We start from the raw sequence: 20,110 nt of genomic DNA, 5'->3' as shown, positions 1-20,110 counted from the left end.
AAATTAACACAAGGCAGAAATTCTGTGGATAAAACTTTGATGATGTTTAAGTCTAAAATTGTCACGAATATGAAAAGCCCTAGTTCTGTCCAAAGTGTTGATTCCAAAGATGACCCCCAGCCAGTGCATCAGGCAGTGTATGCTTGAAACTGGTTGGGGTGAGGAGATAAAAAAAGCAAGTACCTAGTTCAGTGAAGCAAAAAGATGGACAGTGAGAAATACAGAATTATTACATGGATAATCTACATGCACAAAGTAAATGAAATTAGGTGTTCCGAAGCTCTGAGTAGCCCTTTAATTCAAGAGTACTCCTATGTTGCAGTAGGAGGTGGAGGAACTTCTGCTTAGTGTAACCTAGCTCCATATACTGTCCAGCCCTCCATGAAGAAATGTTTTCCACTGCCAGTGACTCAACCAACCAAGTCCTTGCCTCGTAGGAAAAGGCTGAAAAAACAGAGGTTTTGCAGTGCAAAAGGTGATAAAGCTGGGCTCTTATCGCCCTTTCCTGTCAGTACTGCATTTATTCCAGAGTAGCCTCTGGTTACAAATGTAAGGGTGCTCAACAGGAAGAGCTGGCTTTGATCTGGCCAACATCCAGATCTTTGAGGGCATTATATATCAAACCCAACTATATATCTGCTTTAGGGGTGAGCCAGAGGTGCGCTACAGACCAGAATGTTGTTCACAAAACCCCTACCAGGGTGCTGTGATCTGCAGCAGATAAGTTTGGTTGGAAAAGACAGCACCATGTCCAGTGCACTGCAGCAGTTTTGTAGCTGGTTACTTGCTTTAGTAAGACGCCTGCTTCAGTGAAAGGTTCTGAGGTTCCTTTGTATTTGTGACATCGAGTGGTAAAAACTGGGCTCTTCATTACGCAGGGTAAAGTGAAGTGTTTACCCTGTGATGTGAAACAGTGCATAAAGGATGGAAGAGTTTCATTCATCACAGTGTGGCGTTTCCATATTCCTAAAGTGTCTAAGGAAGATGAAGCTTCAACAGTTCACTGCTTCCCCTTGACCTAATAAGAATGAAGATGTGTACGTCTCATACCTACAAGCCTTCTCTGCTGTATGGATGTACTAACTAAACCAACCTGAGGTTGTAAGAAGCATGAAAATAATCTAAACCACAGGGTGCCTTGTAGGGAATTACTCGCCTTCCATTTTCCCAGCAGCAAGCTGCGAGCCACAAGAAAGAAATGATAACTGCTGGCATGACAACTCTCTCAGTGGATTGTACCTAGGGCTGGGCAGCTAAGGTGCCACCTCTTATGCAGTGTGAGATGTGAAGACCACTAATTTCTCCTTCAGGATATATGACCTCAGAAGCAAGCTGAGGACAGGTGAAAGTATGACAGTATGTATTTCTCTAGTGTATGTGTGACTGAAGTGAATTTATGCAGCAGAGTGAACAAGGAGATGGGCTTTATTAGCCTTCCAAATATACTAGAGATACTGCAAAAATATAAATAAATAAAATAAGGGAAGCTTTTCTTTTGTTAGATTTCATTTCAGCTAAACATCTCTTCCTGTTTCCAGCACTCGCTCCAGCAAATCCAACCCCTTCACTTTCTTGCAGAAGGAAGTTACAGAAATGCAAACAGCAGCTGTTTTTACAGTTCTGCAGTGTTTTGAGGGTCTAAGTCACAGGCTGTGAAGCCACCATGAGTGGTGAACACAGAGTAAGTAACAGTCATTGTCTCAAATGTGAAATACTTCGAATCTAACACACAGACTCCAGCAATGTCGATTCATTCCCTTTTCCTAATGAGGTCTGTACAGGTTCAAAAGAATGACTGCATACAGAGTCTGGAGGGCTGAGACTAACATAAAATACTCAAATATTAGTATAAAATACTATGCTGCTTTAGATCATACATCAGAGAAGGTTTTTTGAAGCTACTTTACTATCCAGAAGTGAAGTACCAACATTACTCACAGCTGTAACAAATCCTAGTGAATCTGTGCCTGCTGCTGGTCTTAAAGCTCTTCAGCCCAAATCCAGAACCAGAATCTGACATCACTGACACAAAAATCACCCCTTAGATCTTCAACATACCAATGAGAGTAGGATTCTGCTTTGATTCCCAAAAGTATTTGGGCACTACCTTTGAAAAGCCGAATGTTCATCACCTATTAAAGTCTTCTGTTGTGACATTTCCCCAGCCCTGATTCTTAAAAATGCTCGATGCAAAGCCGAAAGAAATATTGAAGTCCTTTCTCTTGTCATTGGTGAGTTTGAATCAAGCCTCATAATGCCAAAATTAGATGCGATGGTTACAGAAAAGAATGCTGTATGTGTTCTTCGATGGCAACTTGGTAATAGTGGGAGGTGGGAGCAGTATTATAGGCAGAACTGGAAGGTTGGGGGGATCTTTTCTTCCAAAACCAACACAGAGACTCCCAAGTCAAGTTTCTGATGAGGCACTGAGTGCAATTTTGTGTGGGATGATAATTCAGTCCTGTCACAGGAGTAGCCGTCCACAGCCACCGGCTGATGTGTACTCCCAGACAGGCAGAAGTGCGCACAGAAACGTGTTCCCTTGGAAATTTCCTCATTCCCTGCACTTTCTCCAACTGCTTCAGAGTCTAGGAGGCAAAACGAGTTAAAACCAGGGTGTTTATTCAGGCAGATGAGACTTTATTTCTCAAAGGAAGGAGGATTCACCCATATTTGTGTATCTATATTTATATATTTACACGTGTTTCTATGCCTTCACATGTAGATCGGTATATTTATGTCTGTATTTAAGCAAACGCAAAGGCGGGCGGGCAGCACCGGGCTGTCGGACAGCAGCCGCAGCCCGGCTAGGTGGGAAGGCGGCGGGGGCTGCGCGGGGCGCTGGCGGTCCCCCCTCGTCTCCCGAGCCGCGGTGCCCCGGCGGGGACGTGTCCGGGTTCCCAAGCGGGTGGCGCGCAGGCGCCTCTCCCTCCCCAGCCCCGGTGAGATGCTCTCGGACGTGGAAAGGGGATCGCCTTGCCTTTCGTTGTCTCCCGCCTTCTCTCCGGCCCCTCTGCCCCACTTCTCCTCCTCTTAGCACAGTCCTTGGCTGGGTTTCACTAGCGGGTCTCTCCACTCCCCCACACCCCCACCCCCACCCCCCCCCCGGTTGTTTATTGTTCGATTTTGGTTTGTTTGGGGTTTTAATATAACCCACTCCCGGAGAGCCCGTTTGCCACCCGCTCTCCGTAGCTCCTGCGCCTCCAAATAGCGCTGTCTGAAGGGAGACCCGCCTGTTGATTATCCCCCACTCCCCTTTCCCTCCGCTTCCACCCACCGTCTGCCCCCACCCCTCCCTCCTCTTGATTTCAAACCTTGGGATGGTGTTTTGGTGTCATTAGGAGATTAACATCCCTGGAGCACCAGGGGAGGAGGAGGAGGAAGAGGAGGAGGAGGGTTGAGAGAGAGAGAGAGACAGCAGGCAGGAAGGTTGGCGTATTAGCACGAGTGAGGCTCTCCTCCCGCCGTCCCAGCCATCCCCGGCTCCTCGGTGGCAGCGGAGGGGGGCGGTTGCCGGCGCCGCGGGCTGCGCCCGGTGCCCGCGTCCGCGGAGCTGCGGCTGCCGGCGGGCGAGCGGCCGCGGCTCCTGCTCGCAGCCCCCCTCTCTTTTATGAGCAGCGAGGCGGAGGAGCGGCAGCGGGGGACACCAGGAGGAGGATTTCTTCCCCGGGGTTTATGAATGGCACTGACATGGAGGAAATACCGTTTCAGAAAGTCAAGACCAAGAGGAAGAAGTGCTGTCACTGCTGCTGCTCACCGCCGCCTGCCGCGGCAGCGGGAGCGGGAGCCGGGCTGGGGGACCCCCCTCCCTTGCTGCTGCTGGATGCCATCGCCTGTGAGGACGAGTTTGACTGCAAGGAGCTGGAGGCTCTCTTCCAGAGCTACAACCTGAAGCTGGAGCAGACGTCCACCCTCAAGGCGCTGGCCGTCCTTATCGTGCTCACCGCCAGCCTGGCTCTGGTGGAGCTGCTCTCCGGCCCCAGCCTAACCATCTCCAAAGGGTCGCACCCGGTTCACTGCATCATCTTCCTCTCCCTCTTCATCGTCACCAATGTCAAGTACCTGCAGGTCACCCAGCTGCAGCAGATAGTCAAGCTCACCTTGCTCTTCAGCTTCACCTTCTCCTTTCTCTGCTGCCCCTTCTCGCTCGGCGCCTACGGCATGGAGCCCCCCAGCACCCCGGAGCAGGGCATGTGGCAGCTCATGCTGGTCACCTTCGTCTCCTACTCACTGCTGCCCGTCCGGACCCTGCTGGCCATCGTCTTCGGGCTGGTGGTGTCCGTCTCCCACCTCATCGTCACCGCCACCTCCGTCAGTGCCAAGCGGCAGCGGCTCTGGAGGACGGTGAGGCAGGGCCGGGCCGGGCACTGCAGCACTGCACAGCCGCGCGGTGCGTGCCCGGGCGGGGGAGCGCGGAGCCGCGCGGAGCGCGCCCCGCGGAGCGCTCGAGCCTGCATGCGGCCCCCGCGGTGACCGGGATGCTCCCGCGGGGTGCCCGCCGGGAAGGGGCGAGCACGCACCGCGCTGCAGGCGGTGGCTGGAGTTGCCCAAAGTTTCCAGAGGGAGGGAAAGGGGGAATAGGGCGGCTCCTGCAAGACGGGACCTCTTGGCTTTGTGTCTCGAAGGGAAACAGGGGAGAGGGCAGGGGAGCCTGCACTGCCGTTCCCACGCTGGGGCAGGGCAGGAGCAGAGTCAGTGCAAATCCGGTGTGTAAAGAGCACCGCTTGACTCAGGACAAACTTGGCATAGACGATAAGCTGTGTGTGCTAATAACACTTGGGTCGAGTTGGTTCGCATCCTCGCTGTCTCTCTCCGCTGTGGTCGCATCTCGGCGTGGGGGGCCTCTGCAGAACTAGGTGGGACACTCAGAGGGAGAAGCCCACCTTGCTGTTCTCGCATGGAGCGAGGCGTTCCCTTTCCAGTTCACCCAGGGCAGCTGCTGTTCCTTACCTGCTATGTCACTGAACTTCCTGCCGGTTCCCTTTCCCCTCCGAATTAATCCAGCAAAACCTCCCTCTGCAGCAAGCATCTTTGGAAACGTGCTGCTGCACTCTCCCCCCGCTCTTTCCCGAGTAGCTATTTATAGCCCTGCAGGGCTTTCTCCGGCTCCCGTGGCCTGATGGGCCGCACTGGCAGGGGGAGGAGGATGAGGAGATGTGTGTATGGGAAGCGCTGGGGCTGGGAGCTGAGGTTTGCTGCTTATGTGGTGTGGGAAAGAGAAATTGCAATTTCTTTGTGTCTTCCCTCTCACGGCATTGATTATGTCTGCCCTCAGGGGAAGCACGCTGGTTCTGGGGTCCAGATTGGTGTTAAACAACAATTTAATGCATAATTGAAGTACTTAGTACATTACTCCTGCTGAATCGTGGTGTTATTCTCCACGGCTGGGTAAGGCTGTGTTGTGATGCTAGGACTCACACAGTTGGCATGGCCATAAACACTGCCATAAGCAGAATTGTGCACCTTTGTGTCCAGAGCTGAGAATTCCTTCCTCCGCCTTACATGCTCGCACAGACACACACACCCCAGCGTGACATCCATGCAGATAATGGAGATACACAGGGACAATCAAAATAGTGGGGTTACTGAGACAAACAGGATTATTCTTGGCTTCATGCTGCTGAGCTGGTGGACAAAATAAATTGTATATTTTGAAGGGGAAGAGAGAGATAAGCTGAGCTTTATGATTTACCCAGATAATCTGATGGTCTATTTTTAAATGCGTGATTTAGAGTTTCCATGAGAGGGAGAGCTGATGAAATGCAGGAGCACTGAGAGGAGCATTCCTTAAAAGCATCCAAAAGGATGCTAAAACCACTAGAATATTTTCTGTTTGAGTAGGGCTGAAGGCAGCTCTTTTTACTGGAGTACCCATTAGTCCTTGTGGGAGTCCAGGTTGTCCTGGCTGCCCTGACACAGGGGCAGGTTTTCCTTGATGCCAAGTTGCAGCTCAGTGTGGCACCTGATGTTCTAGATGAGCAACATAGAGAAGCTGACAACAAGGTCAGCTCACTAAATAATCTAAAGGAGGGCTTGAATGTGAAACATTTAGAGGAGAGGAAATGTGCTAACTCTCTTTCTTCACACTAGTTTAACTCGGTTATTCAACAGGCGAGAAGCTGGCTTAAAAATCCTTAGAAGTAGTTGACTAGTGGCTGATGTGACACACCTATGTTTCTTCTTCATCATCTTCTTCCTTCCCACCAAAGAAGTTCCAATTATTTATATGCAGTCCCCAGGGCTGTTTTCTTTGCTGATAACAGGAGGCAGAAACCAGCTCTGAGTCAAGCAGAAGAACTGGTCTATGAACTTGTGTTGCACAGAAGTACACACTGATTTGTCACACGTTTGCAAGCAAAAAGCCATCTAATTTGAAGACTGTGTATGGAAGGGACTCTTCCCTCACACAGAAGTTGATGTTTTTCCTCATTTCCAAGGAACAATTTCACAATGGTTGGAAATTTAAAGCCTTGTAAAGGCTGCATCATCTGAATTTTATTTGCCTGGCCTGAGAGTAGCTCAGCCTTTTTTGTGGAATCTAGAATGGATGCTGACTTGCAGTCCGGATCTGCTTCCCAGCCACTGGATTTGATCATGCCCATCCCAGTGCTTGTAAACACAGCATGCAGTTGGCCTCTCAGGGAGGCAGGACTGCTCTCTGCAGAGCTGCAGTAGCATGGATGGCTCTGTTCTTTCCACCCTTTTGCCCCTAGCTCCAATAAACCAGGTGAATCTAAATCTTTAAATAGAAACCTGCTGTATCCAGAAATGCAGAAACACGTGCACCAAGCACTGAGGCTGTGTTCATTTAAGGAAGCCTTTGATTTTGGGGTAATTCAGGTAGGGAACCAGTCTTACTTTTGTTTAGCCTGAGCTTTAAGGGAACACAGATCTAGTAACTTACATTGAAGTTAAACTGGATGTTGTCAGCAAGAGCAAGCACTTCACGTTGTTTCAAGTTCAACCCATTTTAAACCAGGCATAGTCAAGTTAATGGGCTTGTTCTGAAGTGAACTTCTGGATGCCCATCTTCTATTCCATGTTACCTGAGGAATCGCCACATGCAGATCTTTGCTGAAAACCTCACTGATGACAAATAATGCTGAATCAGATCCAGAGTGGGTCCCATGGCATGCTTAAAATTTGCATTCATATAAATGTACAAACACTTCAGCATATTAAAATCAATAGATCAAGTCCATTGTGGGAGAAGTTTGTTATGGGGTTTACACAGTAAAGCACACTTAATTTGCTTTCTGTCACCACAGTATTTTCTGTGGAGATCATAGGCTCCCATCTTCCAGCTTTCTCTACCATTAGATGTTATGTCATGCTGGAGTTGAGACACAGGTATGTGTAAAAAAGCAAGAAGAGAGGAGGAATGCAAGTACAGGGAGGCAAAGAGTGCCATGGAAGTAATGTGGCAGAACTTGAGCTTCATTTTTCCACTCCGTACCTGTTTTTATATCAAATGGAAGATTCCAGTATGCTAATCTGCCAACCTGTCCTGACTATTTCTTAAGAGAAATGCAGCAATAGATAAAATACATATATGAATAAGTGGAATATTCATAATATGCAAAGAACTTGGGGCAGCCTTGACCAAGTTCATGGCAAAAGGTGTGCTGACTTCACAGCTGGTTTTGCATGTCTTATTTGACACTGTGCTAAGGATGTCAGTTGTGTGTATATAACCAATAGTGTATTGGTCGTGTTAGCTGGGCTCTGTCACTTCACTGGCGTCATGGAACAAAATGCACATGCTATATGTGACAAGGTGTCCACAGGCATCTGACCCTACAAATCAAGTTTTAACAGCTTGGATTCTAGTCTTGTGTTTGTTTGCTCATTTCTTTTTTCCCCAGCATCTTGTAGATGTATGTTAGTGCTTCAGAGGAGTTATGGAAATGCAGAACCCTGCCCCAAAGAGCTTAGTCTAATTTTTGCTGTGGTGCAGTGAGTGGGTGTTAAGAGACATTAAGGCCAGATGGGGTGAGAAAGGCAAAGGCTGCTCACAGGAATTACTCAGTAGTAGCATGTGCAGCTTCATGACTGACTGTTAAATAACTTTTGTTGTGCCTCGAAGTATTTTTGTCCCCTTTTTTAAAAAGGGGGACAAAAAGGGAAAGGAAATTCAAAAGCAAATCATACACCAACAAAGCGCCCTCACACATCACAGAAATCCTTGTGAAAGACCAAATCTTTGGAGAAGACCGAAGTTCCAACATAAAGAACTAAGAGCAGAAGGAAGAAAGATACTAGCATAAATTAGTGAAGAAAATAGTGTGTCTTTTTTTTTTAACAGCATGGTGTAATAAATGTTGTAGATCTTTTCAGACTGTATTTAAAACTGGTTTTATGCCTGTATTTGTTTATTTGTATGGTTATCAGTGTTATTGGTTCAGCCAGTACCAAAACTGTAGCGGGGAATGAGTAGACTATGGAAAGGGTAACATGGAGGAAACTGGTAAGAGGTATTTGAAATCATTTAATACTTCCAACTTTATGTTTTTCTTAGCTCATTGCAGGTTATTGTGGCAGTAGTCTGGGATGTCATAAGGAATTATCATTAGCACCAAAGTTAATATTATTTCTGCTAGTGTTAAAAATGTAATTAGTGAACACATCACTGAAAGATCTGTTATCTGCACACCTTTGTCTCACACAGTAGGTAGAGTCTAGCAGCCTAATGAAAAGGGCTGCAAATAAAAGACAGCTCAGCCCCATTGTTGTTATAATTCAGTGCAAAGCTCAGGTTTTCTCCTTCGTGCATATAAAGTACTGCTGAGGGACTGTCCTATTTCATTCTGAGTGATGCTTTTCAAATATTAGTATCAAGAATATCTCCAATATTGCAAACATACCCTAAAACGTACTTAAAATCTGTTCAAATTCACTGTTTTCATCTATTTCCAAACACTGGGGCCATTGCTTTTAGAGATTTTCAGTATCTGTGCCTAAATCCAAGTTGATATTTAGCTCATATTAAAAGATGGTAAAGCTTTTTCGTGTTCATAGTTATAATGGGGTTTTAATTTTCATTTGTGCATGAGGATTGCCAGGTATTGACCACAGTCCTTTTACCAAGGGGCTGAAATGCAGGATTTTTTATGGAATGCAGAGCTCAGTGTCTTTTTTCACACAGAGATTAATAAGCTCTTCGCTTCCCAAGTCTGCACACTGCTGACACTGCTAGTCTTCATGGGGTTCCAAACAATAACAGCATGCTGATGGTGCTGCATGCTTGAGAAACAAGAAGCCTTTGGGAAACCAGCAAGAAGCACGCAGACTTGATGAAATAGTAAAGAACAAATAACTTAATAAATTTAATTGGTTTTCTTAACAGCCTGGGGAAAATGCAGCTTCCCTCCAATGAATGTCACCGTGTTCCCAGTTCTACAAGAATTGGAATGTTTTTGGTGACAGTGCTTTGCAATTACTTTTCACCGGACCTTTGTGGACACCTGTGGCTGGTGTATTACTGTTGTATTGCAGTAACACCTGTGGGTCCCCATGATGGACCAGGTGCCTCTTAACTAGCCCAGTGAATAAATACATGCCAAAAGGAAGCAGGTGACTTTCTCTTTGGCTCCACCTCTTTGTTCCCTGTTCTCTACTTTTTGTTTGGAAGAAACTCCCCATGGAAATGTCCTCTCCCATTCTGTACTTTTTGCTTGGAAATGTACGCAGTTTGCTAAAGGTAAGTTCTGACTGACTTGTCAGACATTTCTTAACATATCTTAAAGCCTTGTTGTACTCAACGTCTTGTTCATGGACAAAGAGCAAATGCATCTTATGTAAAGCTAAGAAGATTTTTTTATAGTATAACTGAAATCCTAACCGACTACTTCAGGAGTTTTTAATAGGCTCGATCACATTATTCCTGAGGAAAAACCGAGCTTCTGTGAAGAAACTGTTTTAACAATAGTAACAGAGCTAACACAGTTATACAGTCATTTAGTTTTTACCCTCTTCCCTTGACATTGTGCTCACCCTACCCCTGCTTCTCCAAGTCTCACAGTTGGTGCCTTCATTCTGCTAGTGGTGGTGTCTGTATTGGCAGCATCTGGAGTCCTTCACTGGAACGAAGATGTTCATGTTAAGGGTTTCTTTTTCTTTGTTCTAGGAAACATTTGTGTCTTGGGGATATCTTTATAAGTTTGCTAACATGCATTTTTCTTTATTGGTCTGCAGCTCCATGTTGTATTCAGATCTGCTGTATGTGGTTCCTTTTATACATGTTTAGATACTTGTTCTGATCATTGGTGAGTCTTTTTTATAGCAATGGGTGTTGTCTTCAATAGCAAGCCTATTCTCCATCTTTGCAGTAACATGCCTGTACTTCTCTACACCATTTCCTCTGTCTTCGCATCTCAAGGCCTCTTTTATGTTTCCATAGGTCTATATTTCTGTACACTGCAACATTATATTGTAGTAAAGCTGTTGTGCTAACATACAAAGATAAGTAAAAGTAACACAATTAGCTACAGACATCTGGTCAATTAGAAATAAAAAAAGCCATTTTTTAGTGGTTTTATGTTTAAACCAGGTAAACCAAAGTGCAGTGAGGTCAAAAAAAAAAAGTGTAGCCTTAACTTCTAGCCCAGAGCAAGTCAGTCAGTCCAGATGTCTTGCAAAATTGGAACAAAGCTTATGACTTTCTGCATAGCAATGGCAATACAGTATTAAAGGGCTATATGGTTGCAGTCCTTGTTAATAGGTATCTAGTTTAGACTGTTTCCATGAGTCTTCTTACTGCTTTCATTTTAATGCTAACAAAGTGGGCCAACCAGTGGCTTCATTACAAAATGGTAATAATTTATTCTCTAGACCCTGGTTAATAGCAAAATATTGCACGGAATGTTAGTAATTGGGATCTGTATTTGGTTTACATACTTACTGTGTGAAAAAGCAGTTTACATATATATTTGGGCAGGTCTGAGCTAAGGGGCTCCCAGTTTGTATTTAAAGATCTTTGAGGCTTCTATGGGATAAGTTCTTGAGGGTTTCTATTTCTTCTTTAGTTTCTCTTTCTTTGTCTCTTTATTTCTTGAACATATAATTTTGGATATATTCAGTGCTAAAGTCACATGAGAAAACTTTGAGAATAGTCAATATTTGGCCTTGATATGATCAGCCATTTCTGCTGGATCCAAATTTCTAATTCTGTAGATGTTTTTCTCCATCTTGTTTTCTCCAGTTACTATTGTAGTGCTGGACAGAACTGGTGTAATACACCATCCAGCTAGTGACGGTTTCAGTTGCTTTTCATCTGCTTTAAACACAGCCCTGAATGTTTGTATATCTGTGTTGTATGGCTCTTACTAACTAGAGCAGGAGTTTCTTTTTCTAGTATTTTCTTCTCTCATTCTGTCAGTTTAGATGCATTGCATTCTTGCATGCTAAACTCTGTGTTGCCACTTCAGAAAGCATCAGTTAGCATGTATGTTTTCTGTCTATCGTAGTCAGTTATTGTCCTGTTCTTTCTTAGATTCAAAAGGCCATTAACTCCTGTGTTCCCTACGGGAATAAAGTACTCTAAAACATAACTAAATGTGGGTGCAATGTATGGAAAGAGGGAGATGAGCCAGAACAGCATGGTTCTTGTTGCTTACAAATGTTTAGTTGTGGCAATATGGAGTACATGTTAGGATCTGTGGCAAAGGGCTGGTGTGGTTTCATGCTGTTTTCATGTTCTGATTAATTCATAATACATTACAAGAATATTTCATCTGGGTCTTAAAATGTTCCAGGTTACAACTCTCCAACATTGCTGACAGGAAGAAGTCAGTATTAACTCCTGCAAGACCCTCGCTGCTGGGTAGGGGACAAAATTACAAGTGGAGGAAGAGGCTTTGAGGCTGAGCTCTGTCCTTGGCTTGCTATGATAGATGTGTCTGAGAGACCATCAAAATGCCTAATGTAACCCATGTGTTTTGTTTTAAAAATTCTGATTTCCTTCCTTGTGTTCTTCCCCTGGGAAGCTTTTCATGGAAGAAGCTGGCTTTGCTCCAGATTTTTAAATACATAGCTGTAGGAATTTGAGGAAACAGCGTGGTTGCTACTCTGTCCACCTGTTTGCTCTGCATTTGGAATAACCAGAGACAACTGCATTACCTATCATTTACTCAAGTATAGTCTGGGCAGAATACTTCCCTTTAATGCGGGTTAATCATAGGATCAGCTAGGTTGGAAAATACCTTTAAGATCAAGTCCAACTGTTCCCCAGCACTGCCAAATCCAATATAATATATATAAAATCACGCATAGTTCAATGTAGTATAAATGTACAATAAATATATACAGGAATATTTATCCTGTGTGATCTTCCCACATGAGCTGATTCCTGAATGAAATAAATTCAGCAAACACGTTCTATATACAGAAAAGCTGTTTTCTCCAGCAGGATTTGAAATAGTGAGAAATCCCAGAAATGTAGATCTAGTGTGGCATAAGGCCAGGCATTAAAGAGTGACAAAGCTGCAAGAAATAGTTATTTCTTCAGCTGTGGCTAAAGAAATGTCATCCGGAGATGCATGTTGCAAGAAGTCACTAAGGGCGGCTAATACAAAAAATGTTTTAGAACAATATTCCACCATTCAGATGTTTGTTCCGGAGCAAGGTGTTCATTACTGAATTCAGTAACAAGTGGTTGTGCATCCTATACTACTTTATAGAAGTAAACGCAAAATGAGCTGCTCTTTACAGTGGTCAGCACATACAAATAAGGGGTGCTTATAGCCAACCTGGCAGTTTTTCTTTTTGCATTGGTTGCTCATTCATATGCTCACAATAGCAGAGAAATATTTTTTGACTTCCATAAACCTGCTTATGATCCTCTTTTAGAGGATGACAGTAATTATTTACCCCCACAAAAGTATGAAGTGAAATAACACTAATAAACACAGTTGTAAAAGAGATTTATAAGAAATATATACTTTATTTGAAGCATTAACAGCCTGAAAAATAATATCATGCTTGAGCAGAACTCTGGAAATTTGCTCGTACAAAGTTGAGGGGTTGGAGCACCTCCTGTATGGAGACAGGCTGAGAACATTGGGGCTGTTCAGCCTGGAGAAGAGAAGCTGCGTGGAGACCTCAGAGCAACTTCCAGTGTCTGAAGGGGGCTCAAGAATGCTGGAGAGGGACTCTTCATCAGGGACTGTAGTGATAGGACAGGGGGAAGTTCAGGTTAGATATAAGGCAGAAGTTCTTTCCTGTGAGGGTGCTGAGGCGCTGGCACAGGGTGCCCAAAGATGTGGTAAATGCTCCATCCCTGGCAGTGTTCAAGGCCAGGTTGGGCAGGGCTTGGAGGAACCTGGTCTAGTGTGAGGTGTCCCTGCCTGTGGCAGGGGGTTGGAACTGAATGATCCAACCCCCTTGGGTCCTTTCCAACCCAATCCATTCTGTGGCTCTATGAGACTAGTCCTGTGTCTTCAAAGTAAAGAATGTATTTCTTTCTGTAAAGAGTTTATCTGTAAAAAAAGCAATGTGGCACAATGAAGCTTTAAAGTAAATTGATTGATGTTCAACCAAAGATGATGAGGCCTGAGCCTAATTTTACTTTGAAACACCAAAAACATCTCACAGGGCTTTGGGGAGTTCCATATGGTCTGCCAGAAATTCTTCTTTCAGTCATAATTTCATCCCAGAAGGATTTAACTAAAAAGGCACACCATTTAATGTGAACTATGTAGGAAAATCAAGGTCTGTCTTTTTGCCTTATGACATGAAAGTAGTAATGACAGCACAAAGGAACCTCTTATGGACAAACAGGCCTGTAAGAGACAGAAGCTGTATCAGGATCGAATTCCCACCGTTGCAGGTTGTCTCTCGAGTCTGCTCTGCAGACTCCTGTTCACTGCTGTCATGGCTGTCAAAGATTTGGATGCTACTCCTCATCTGGGATTATGGGTCACAGAGCTTTGATGCTGTGCTCTAGAAATAGAGAATGGCTCCTCACAGGTGTCCTGTGTGATTCCTGATACTGCACAACTGTTGTGCTGATGTCTCTGCTGATCCATGATGGTTTAATTCAGATGGGCCATTAGTGGGGCTGTGGTAGTTGAAGAAGTCTAGGTTTAAGTCCATAGTTGGATTAGCTGTGGTAAGTGCTCTATTTGTCTTCTTTGAAATAGAAGGTGTAATGATGCCGTTCAAAACAGAGAAACAAGTGTTATCTCCATGTTCAGTATGTGGTTTTCCTCTTCCCACCACCAGCTATGTCCATGACAATGGTGAATGATAGCTGCTTGAGTTCCCCAGATGGAAAGCTTACTTCAGTTTATTTGCCCTTCTCTCTGGTTCAGGCAGCAGTAGATTGAGGAGATTGCAGCCCAGTTAATTTGCCTCATCTGTTAGTCCAAATGAGCTGCTTCATCAATAGTCCATTTCTCCTGACTTACGCTGTTAAAGAGATTAGTCTGATTTTTCTCTTTGAAGAGAGCACAGCCTGAAGAGGGGATTCCTATTCTGAACTGCACTTCACAGTATCGGCTGTTATTAATGCAACGGCTGAAACGGCTTTGGTAGGAGGGTAATATGCTTTTCTAACTGAGAGTGCATGCTCTTCTAACAGCTCCTGGAATATCCTTCACTGAAAGGGATGATGATGTTTTAGAGGCGAGAACAAGCTCCATTTGCTCCATTGCCATTGCTAAATTTGCTATCTATAAAAGGGTGGTTTATAAAACTGTTTGGCATAGCTTTTTTTATCTCTCAGCATTATTTGTGAGCCTTGTTTCATGTCTGACAGAAGCATTAAGAGAATCGTGAACAAGTTCCTGAATACCTGCTGACTTCAGTGCAAATCTTACGTGTGGTTAATATCTTTATTTGACGGGCAACGTATAGGGTAAGCTGTAGGATTTTCTTAGCTTACCTGTGGGCAGGGGACATAAAAATGCACCTCTTATGTTTGGGTCTTAGGACAGTATTTTACAGCTAGGATGAGCAGAAGTACTGAAATGGGCAGTAACCACTAGCCAAGGCAATGAGTTATTCTCTATCCTTAACAATGTTGGTAGCATTGCTAGTTTATCATCGGAAAACCTAATAATTTAAAGAAAAAAGCAAACCAGTTTTACTTGCTTGCTTTTTTTCCTTTTCCTGCTGTGGCTTTTGTGGAACCAGCCCGTCAGTTTGTGCTGACTGCTGCAGTTCCTGGTGCAGTGCCCTCTACTGAAAATTTGCCCCAAAAGAGAACATCAGCCAGATTAACAAGGAAGGGAACCTTCTCTTGAGATGGGAATGACTGCAGAAAGGAGGTTGATCTTTCCTCATTTCCCTAGGGGTGCACAACATTCAGTCCCAAGACTTCATCTGTCTTTTCAGCTAGTGAGTCATGCACCTTAGTCCCAAATCTGTATGGTATCATTTGCAGAAAGATCCATCTCTCCAGAGTGATTGTATACTAGGAAGAGCTTTGCTACTGATCATAACGAAGTTTCCTTCTCTTGGGCAAAAGATTTAATACGTAAACTGGGGAGAAATAGTGTTTCTTACAAAATGTCTCACATGCCCCTGAAGTTGTCTTTTGAGGTTTAGTTAAAGTTGCTTTTGCTCTGTAGAGGTAAGGATTTGACACCTATATAATCCATTATCTACCATTCTCAAAGAAACTCTCTTCACAGGGAGATATCAGGTGTTATCTTCTTTTCCCCTGTGTATGGTAGTTGCTGCCATTCTACTCATGAAAACAAAGAAAAGCCTGAAAAAATCAAAGACTTACAACTACTTTGTACAAAGACAGTTGAGAAACTTTCTGAAGTTGTGATCAAAACCAAAAAGTAATCCTAAAGGTGGTTTATAATGCACTGCTGAGTTGCAGTAATCCTCCTGTGCATAGTCCTAAGGGTAGATGGTTTGATTCGGTGGTGCAGACCTTGGAAAACACATTTTACAGTGCAGCATGTAAGTAGACATTGGCTACAGCATGAGCTTCTCCTGTGGCATACTGCAACAAATTCAAAGTGTTTTGAGGGTGTGGGATTTTTCCTTTAAGGAACTCTTAAATCATCTGGAAAATACTGGGTACAGCAGTTCAAAAGCTGACATGCGGAAGGCTATCTTGGAGTAGCTGAAGAAGGAAAAACCTTTAGGGGTCAAGTTAGTCATCCTCAGAAGAAATATTTCTTTCTCTAGCATCTGGAAATCTCATAGTTGTTTAAACTATCTCCTTTTGGAAAGCTTCTTGGGATCAGTGTAGGTGTCAAAGGTCTACTGGTGGTCTAAGTGTAATATAATATCACTATTCTATATATGTAGATGCAGCCGAATCAACACCTATGGATGTTGACTGGTATTATTGGTCTATAGGCTGAGCAGTTTCTAGGTTAAGTTCCTTTTGGGAGTTTCCTGTGACAAAGGAGTACCATAGGAAAGATATGGTCTAGCCAGCTTTCTCAGCCTTTATCCAGTAGGTAGAATGCTTCCTGACTTACACCTCTCCTGGCCTCTCTTCAGGGGTGAACTTCTCAACTGGCACACAATTCCCTCAGCATGGTGAAGAATGGAGGAGACCTTTATAAAGACAAAATTACTGAGATGTGAACAGATACCAGACTTCCTTTGAACAGTTGTAATACAGAATAACGCCAGAGGCTTGGTTCCACCTTCTGTTTTACAGATTAACTAGTCCTTATTAAACTGATGAACACAGAAGACTGTCTGTGTCAGTCGAACACAATGACAAAGACAGGAAGCAAACTACTTTCTTCACCAGCCTGTTGATGATGCCCTTGGGGTGCTCCATGTACAAACCCTAACTCATGTTTATGCCAGCTTTATAATGTGTACAAACAGAACAGGAACTCCAGCTAATGCATTTTCTCCTCTGACTTAAGGAAACTGCAACATAAGCCTTTGTATTCAGAAGAGGCTTGGTGCACCATGTTCTGGTGCATTCACTTCCTGCATTATGGAGCCATTCCCTCCATTCTAGGTCAGTTGTGCCTTTGGTAAGGGTGTCCTACCTGAGGCATGCTTTGGGGAATCTGCCAGTCAAGCCTAATTGCGTGAGCTTACAGATTCTGTCACACAGCCAGGTTCATTTTGGTAATACGGCATTCTGTGCTGTAATCTCATCTCTGTGGATCATAAAGTGGGATAAGAGTGTTAGCACATGGGTCAGGTGACAGGAGAGGTAACAGAGCCTGTTGATAACGAGTGACACCATCACATTTGCTGTTTAAGTCCTGAATAGTAAACCTGGAAACTATTAGTAGGTGTGATGATGTGTAATGCTCAGGTAAAGCCCTCTGAACAGGAATCTGAAGTCTCTAGGATTGAAAGGCAGTGCCTAGGCTTTGTTCAGGCTCCAGGGTCATCAGGTATCCAGAGTCTAGTAGGAAGGAAGTCCCATAGGTGAGTGATTAGGGTTAGACAAATAATTTAAAAGTCAGCTATTTTTTTCTGGGTTTCCTAAAGCAGATATTAACGGCCTAGTTTTACACTTAGGCCATTTTTTAAGTTATTACCACTGAAAAGAATAGTGCCATAGATGTGGCTATGCAGCCCTGTTCACCAGCTTTCACCACCTAAACACAGTTGAAGACCTGTGCTGAACGGACTAGGGAGGTAATGCAGGTTAGAACCAGCCTGGCAGGATGGGCTCCTGGGTGGATGAGTTCACTAGTCCTGTTCACACCACCCTGGACTTCTGTGCTGGCATAGAGGCTGGAAATAGGAATGAGCAATCAATGTGGAAAAGGCCAGAAATGCTTCTTTTTACTGTTCTGTTGATTTATGTGCCCATGTTGTCACAGCAGCCGTGTCGTCTTCACTGCTATGCGAACTGCAGTGGGAATAGCATTAGCTCAATGACATCTTTTGTCAATGCAGCCTAGCTTTTCACTTTATAGCTAACCATATGTGCATTAATTTAGATACAGATGTTTAGGAACTAGGTAAATCAGGTGATACAACTAAAGGTTGGGTTCATTTAGTCTAGCCACTAAAACAATACCTTTCATTGATGGATCTCGGAGCAGCTTTCACCATAAGTGCCAAACCTTCATAAGGAATTTGCAAACATAAATTATTGTTAAGGACCAACAGTCACACGTTTGTTTCAAAAAGCCTTTAAAAGTATTTCAAGATTCCTCACATAAGCCATTTGTATGGAGGGACTAGTTTGTTAGATGGTGCCAAAGGAGTGAAGTGACTTTTAAAATGGCTGGAAACATACAGGATTTGTTTAAAGATTGTGAATTCCTACAAGGCGCCATCTTTAGATGCCCCCAGAATTACTTCAGTGTTCAGACAGAAGTTTTATGTTTATAACCAGTATGGTGGACTCAATCAGTGAATCATAGAACCCTTTAATTTTGGGGTAGGTCATGATGTGTCTGGTGCCAAGTATAGAAGATACTGTATGGGATTTTGACATGGGAAATCAATGGGCTTTGCATGTTAGCATGGAAATGTTATGTGGATATGTTACTTCTTTCAGAATGGACAGAAATTCTCTTCTTTGCATTCAAAATATAGTTTCTACCTTATACTATTTGGTTCTGAATACCTGAGTTGCAAAGCAGGCACTCAAATAAAATCCCCTTAATTTTGATAACAAAGATGATACCCTCTATCAGTCTGTGCTTTTCAGCACTGCTGCATCCAGTCATAGTCAAGAGCAGGAGATTCACAGCATGTTTAAATTTGTCTTGCAGTGTCTTTCAGGAAGAGGCCTTTCTTGCACACTTCTGTTGTTGCATGTATTCAGATAAAGATATCTTGCAGCAAATTAATGGAAAACACAAGAGAGGGCTTGCTGGGAATGAACGATGCAGTGCTATGAAATCCATCACTTGTATATCCTGAAACCGGTCTCACTTTGCAGCAGTGTCTCAGGGAAGCCCTGCTTGCTTAAGATGCTTCTTTTTCAGTGACTGTTTTCTCACTGCAGCTGAGAAAGCACAAACACAAAGCAAACAAGGGATTACTCACAAACCTTACATATCAAATTCTACTCTGAAATTCAGCTTGTATTGTTATTATTTACCATTGATGTTATGGTAATGCCTACAGGTGTCAACTTTGAGCTTCTCAACTCGCTGCTTGCTTTACAAGTGTGCAAAAAGCAGGTAATCTGTTGTCCTCTGCTAGACATGGAGAACAGATAAGAGGCTAGAGATAGAGGAGCAAGATGATTTTCCAAAACTCAGAGATCCATTAGAGCAGACTGTGTCTCTTGACTCCAGCTGCAGTTGTCTGGGACAGGAATTCCATAAAGACAAGGCTTCATCTTAAGCATCATACAGTCCCAAGGAATAGTTGAAAATATTTCTATTTGCTCTGGGCTAAGCCATATTGTCATTCTCTTCCTTTCACTTACTTTGAGATGAACCTTTTCCCTTGGTCTGTGGGACTTGGGGTAGGACTGTCATAAAAGAGTGAGGAGTTTCATGTTGCGGTCAAATGGTGCATGCTTATGAGCCACTTGAACTTTTTTCTTCAGTGTATTTGCCTCAGTACCTTTGTTATTAACTGCATACCATGTAGCTAAAAGTCTTGATACTTCTGTACCCAAAGCAGTGATATGAATGTGCACAACCAAGAACATCTAATTGTATGTTTTCCAGTAAGAGTCAGAATGGTTTCACTTCATTTTTAACTCTCTTGGGCAAAGTAAAGCTACAAATATGTTTTTTAATAGTTCTTCATCATGGTTTTAGAAGAAACTAGCCATACATTTTAAAGGCTGTTCATGAGAATTCTGTATCTCAGATACAATGTTGAGATAAAGATGGAGCTATGCCAGAGTGTACCATATTTTAATTCTGATAACAGAAAGAAACTAACACTAAGAAACATGAAATCTGAAGAACTAATATGGTCCGTAAATGCTGAGTATTTGTCTTTGTCTGGCATTTCTAAAGAAATATTAACAGGCTTTTTGGAGGCAGTATGCTGGTTTACTTGCAGAGGGTTTTGGTTTCCTTTTGCTTCATGACATAAGGGATAGGTGCAAGAGGTACCTGGCCTAATTGAGAGGAAGCTTGAGGGAGTCAATGGTCAGTCAAACCAAAAAGAAAAGGAAAGCTGTCCTGTAACCTGTTGCCAACTGATGATAATTCCCAGGAGCAGCTTCACAAATTAATAACATGCGAGT

At 43.6% G+C, this 20,110-nt stretch overlaps 2 protein-coding genes across 3 annotated transcripts in view; both read left to right on the top strand.

Annotated features, from left to right (window-relative positions):
* Positions 1-20,110, top strand: part of CCDC201 (coiled-coil domain containing 201) — a 385,512-nt gene that overhangs the window by 216,963 nt on the left and 148,439 nt on the right. The window lies entirely within an intron of this gene.
* The window catches only part of ADCY1 (adenylate cyclase 1), a 141,767-nt gene continuing 124,782 nt past the window's right edge, over positions 3,126-20,110 (top strand). The window contains exon 1 of one of the 2 annotated variants that reach the window (XR_009966072.1): positions 3,126-4,344. Coding sequence is in view for 1 of the 2 variants with exons in the window: in XM_062625381.1 (XP_062481365.1) it covers positions 3,676-4,344 (669 nt within the window). In the remaining variant the exon portion in view is untranslated. The remainder of the gene's footprint in view (positions 4,345-20,110) is intronic. The other variant, XM_062625381.1, reaches the window with a different exon arrangement.

This window comes from Pezoporus occidentalis, unplaced genomic scaffold (assembly GCF_034315485.1).
Source record: "Pezoporus occidentalis ecotype Australia unplaced genomic scaffold, CSIRO_AGI_Poc_V1 ctg28, whole genome shotgun sequence".
Taxonomy (NCBI): Eukaryota; Metazoa; Chordata; class Aves; order Psittaciformes; family Psittacidae; genus Pezoporus; species Pezoporus occidentalis.
Note: the sequence above shows the minus strand (reverse complement) of the source record. Positions and strands in the feature narration are given on the sequence as shown.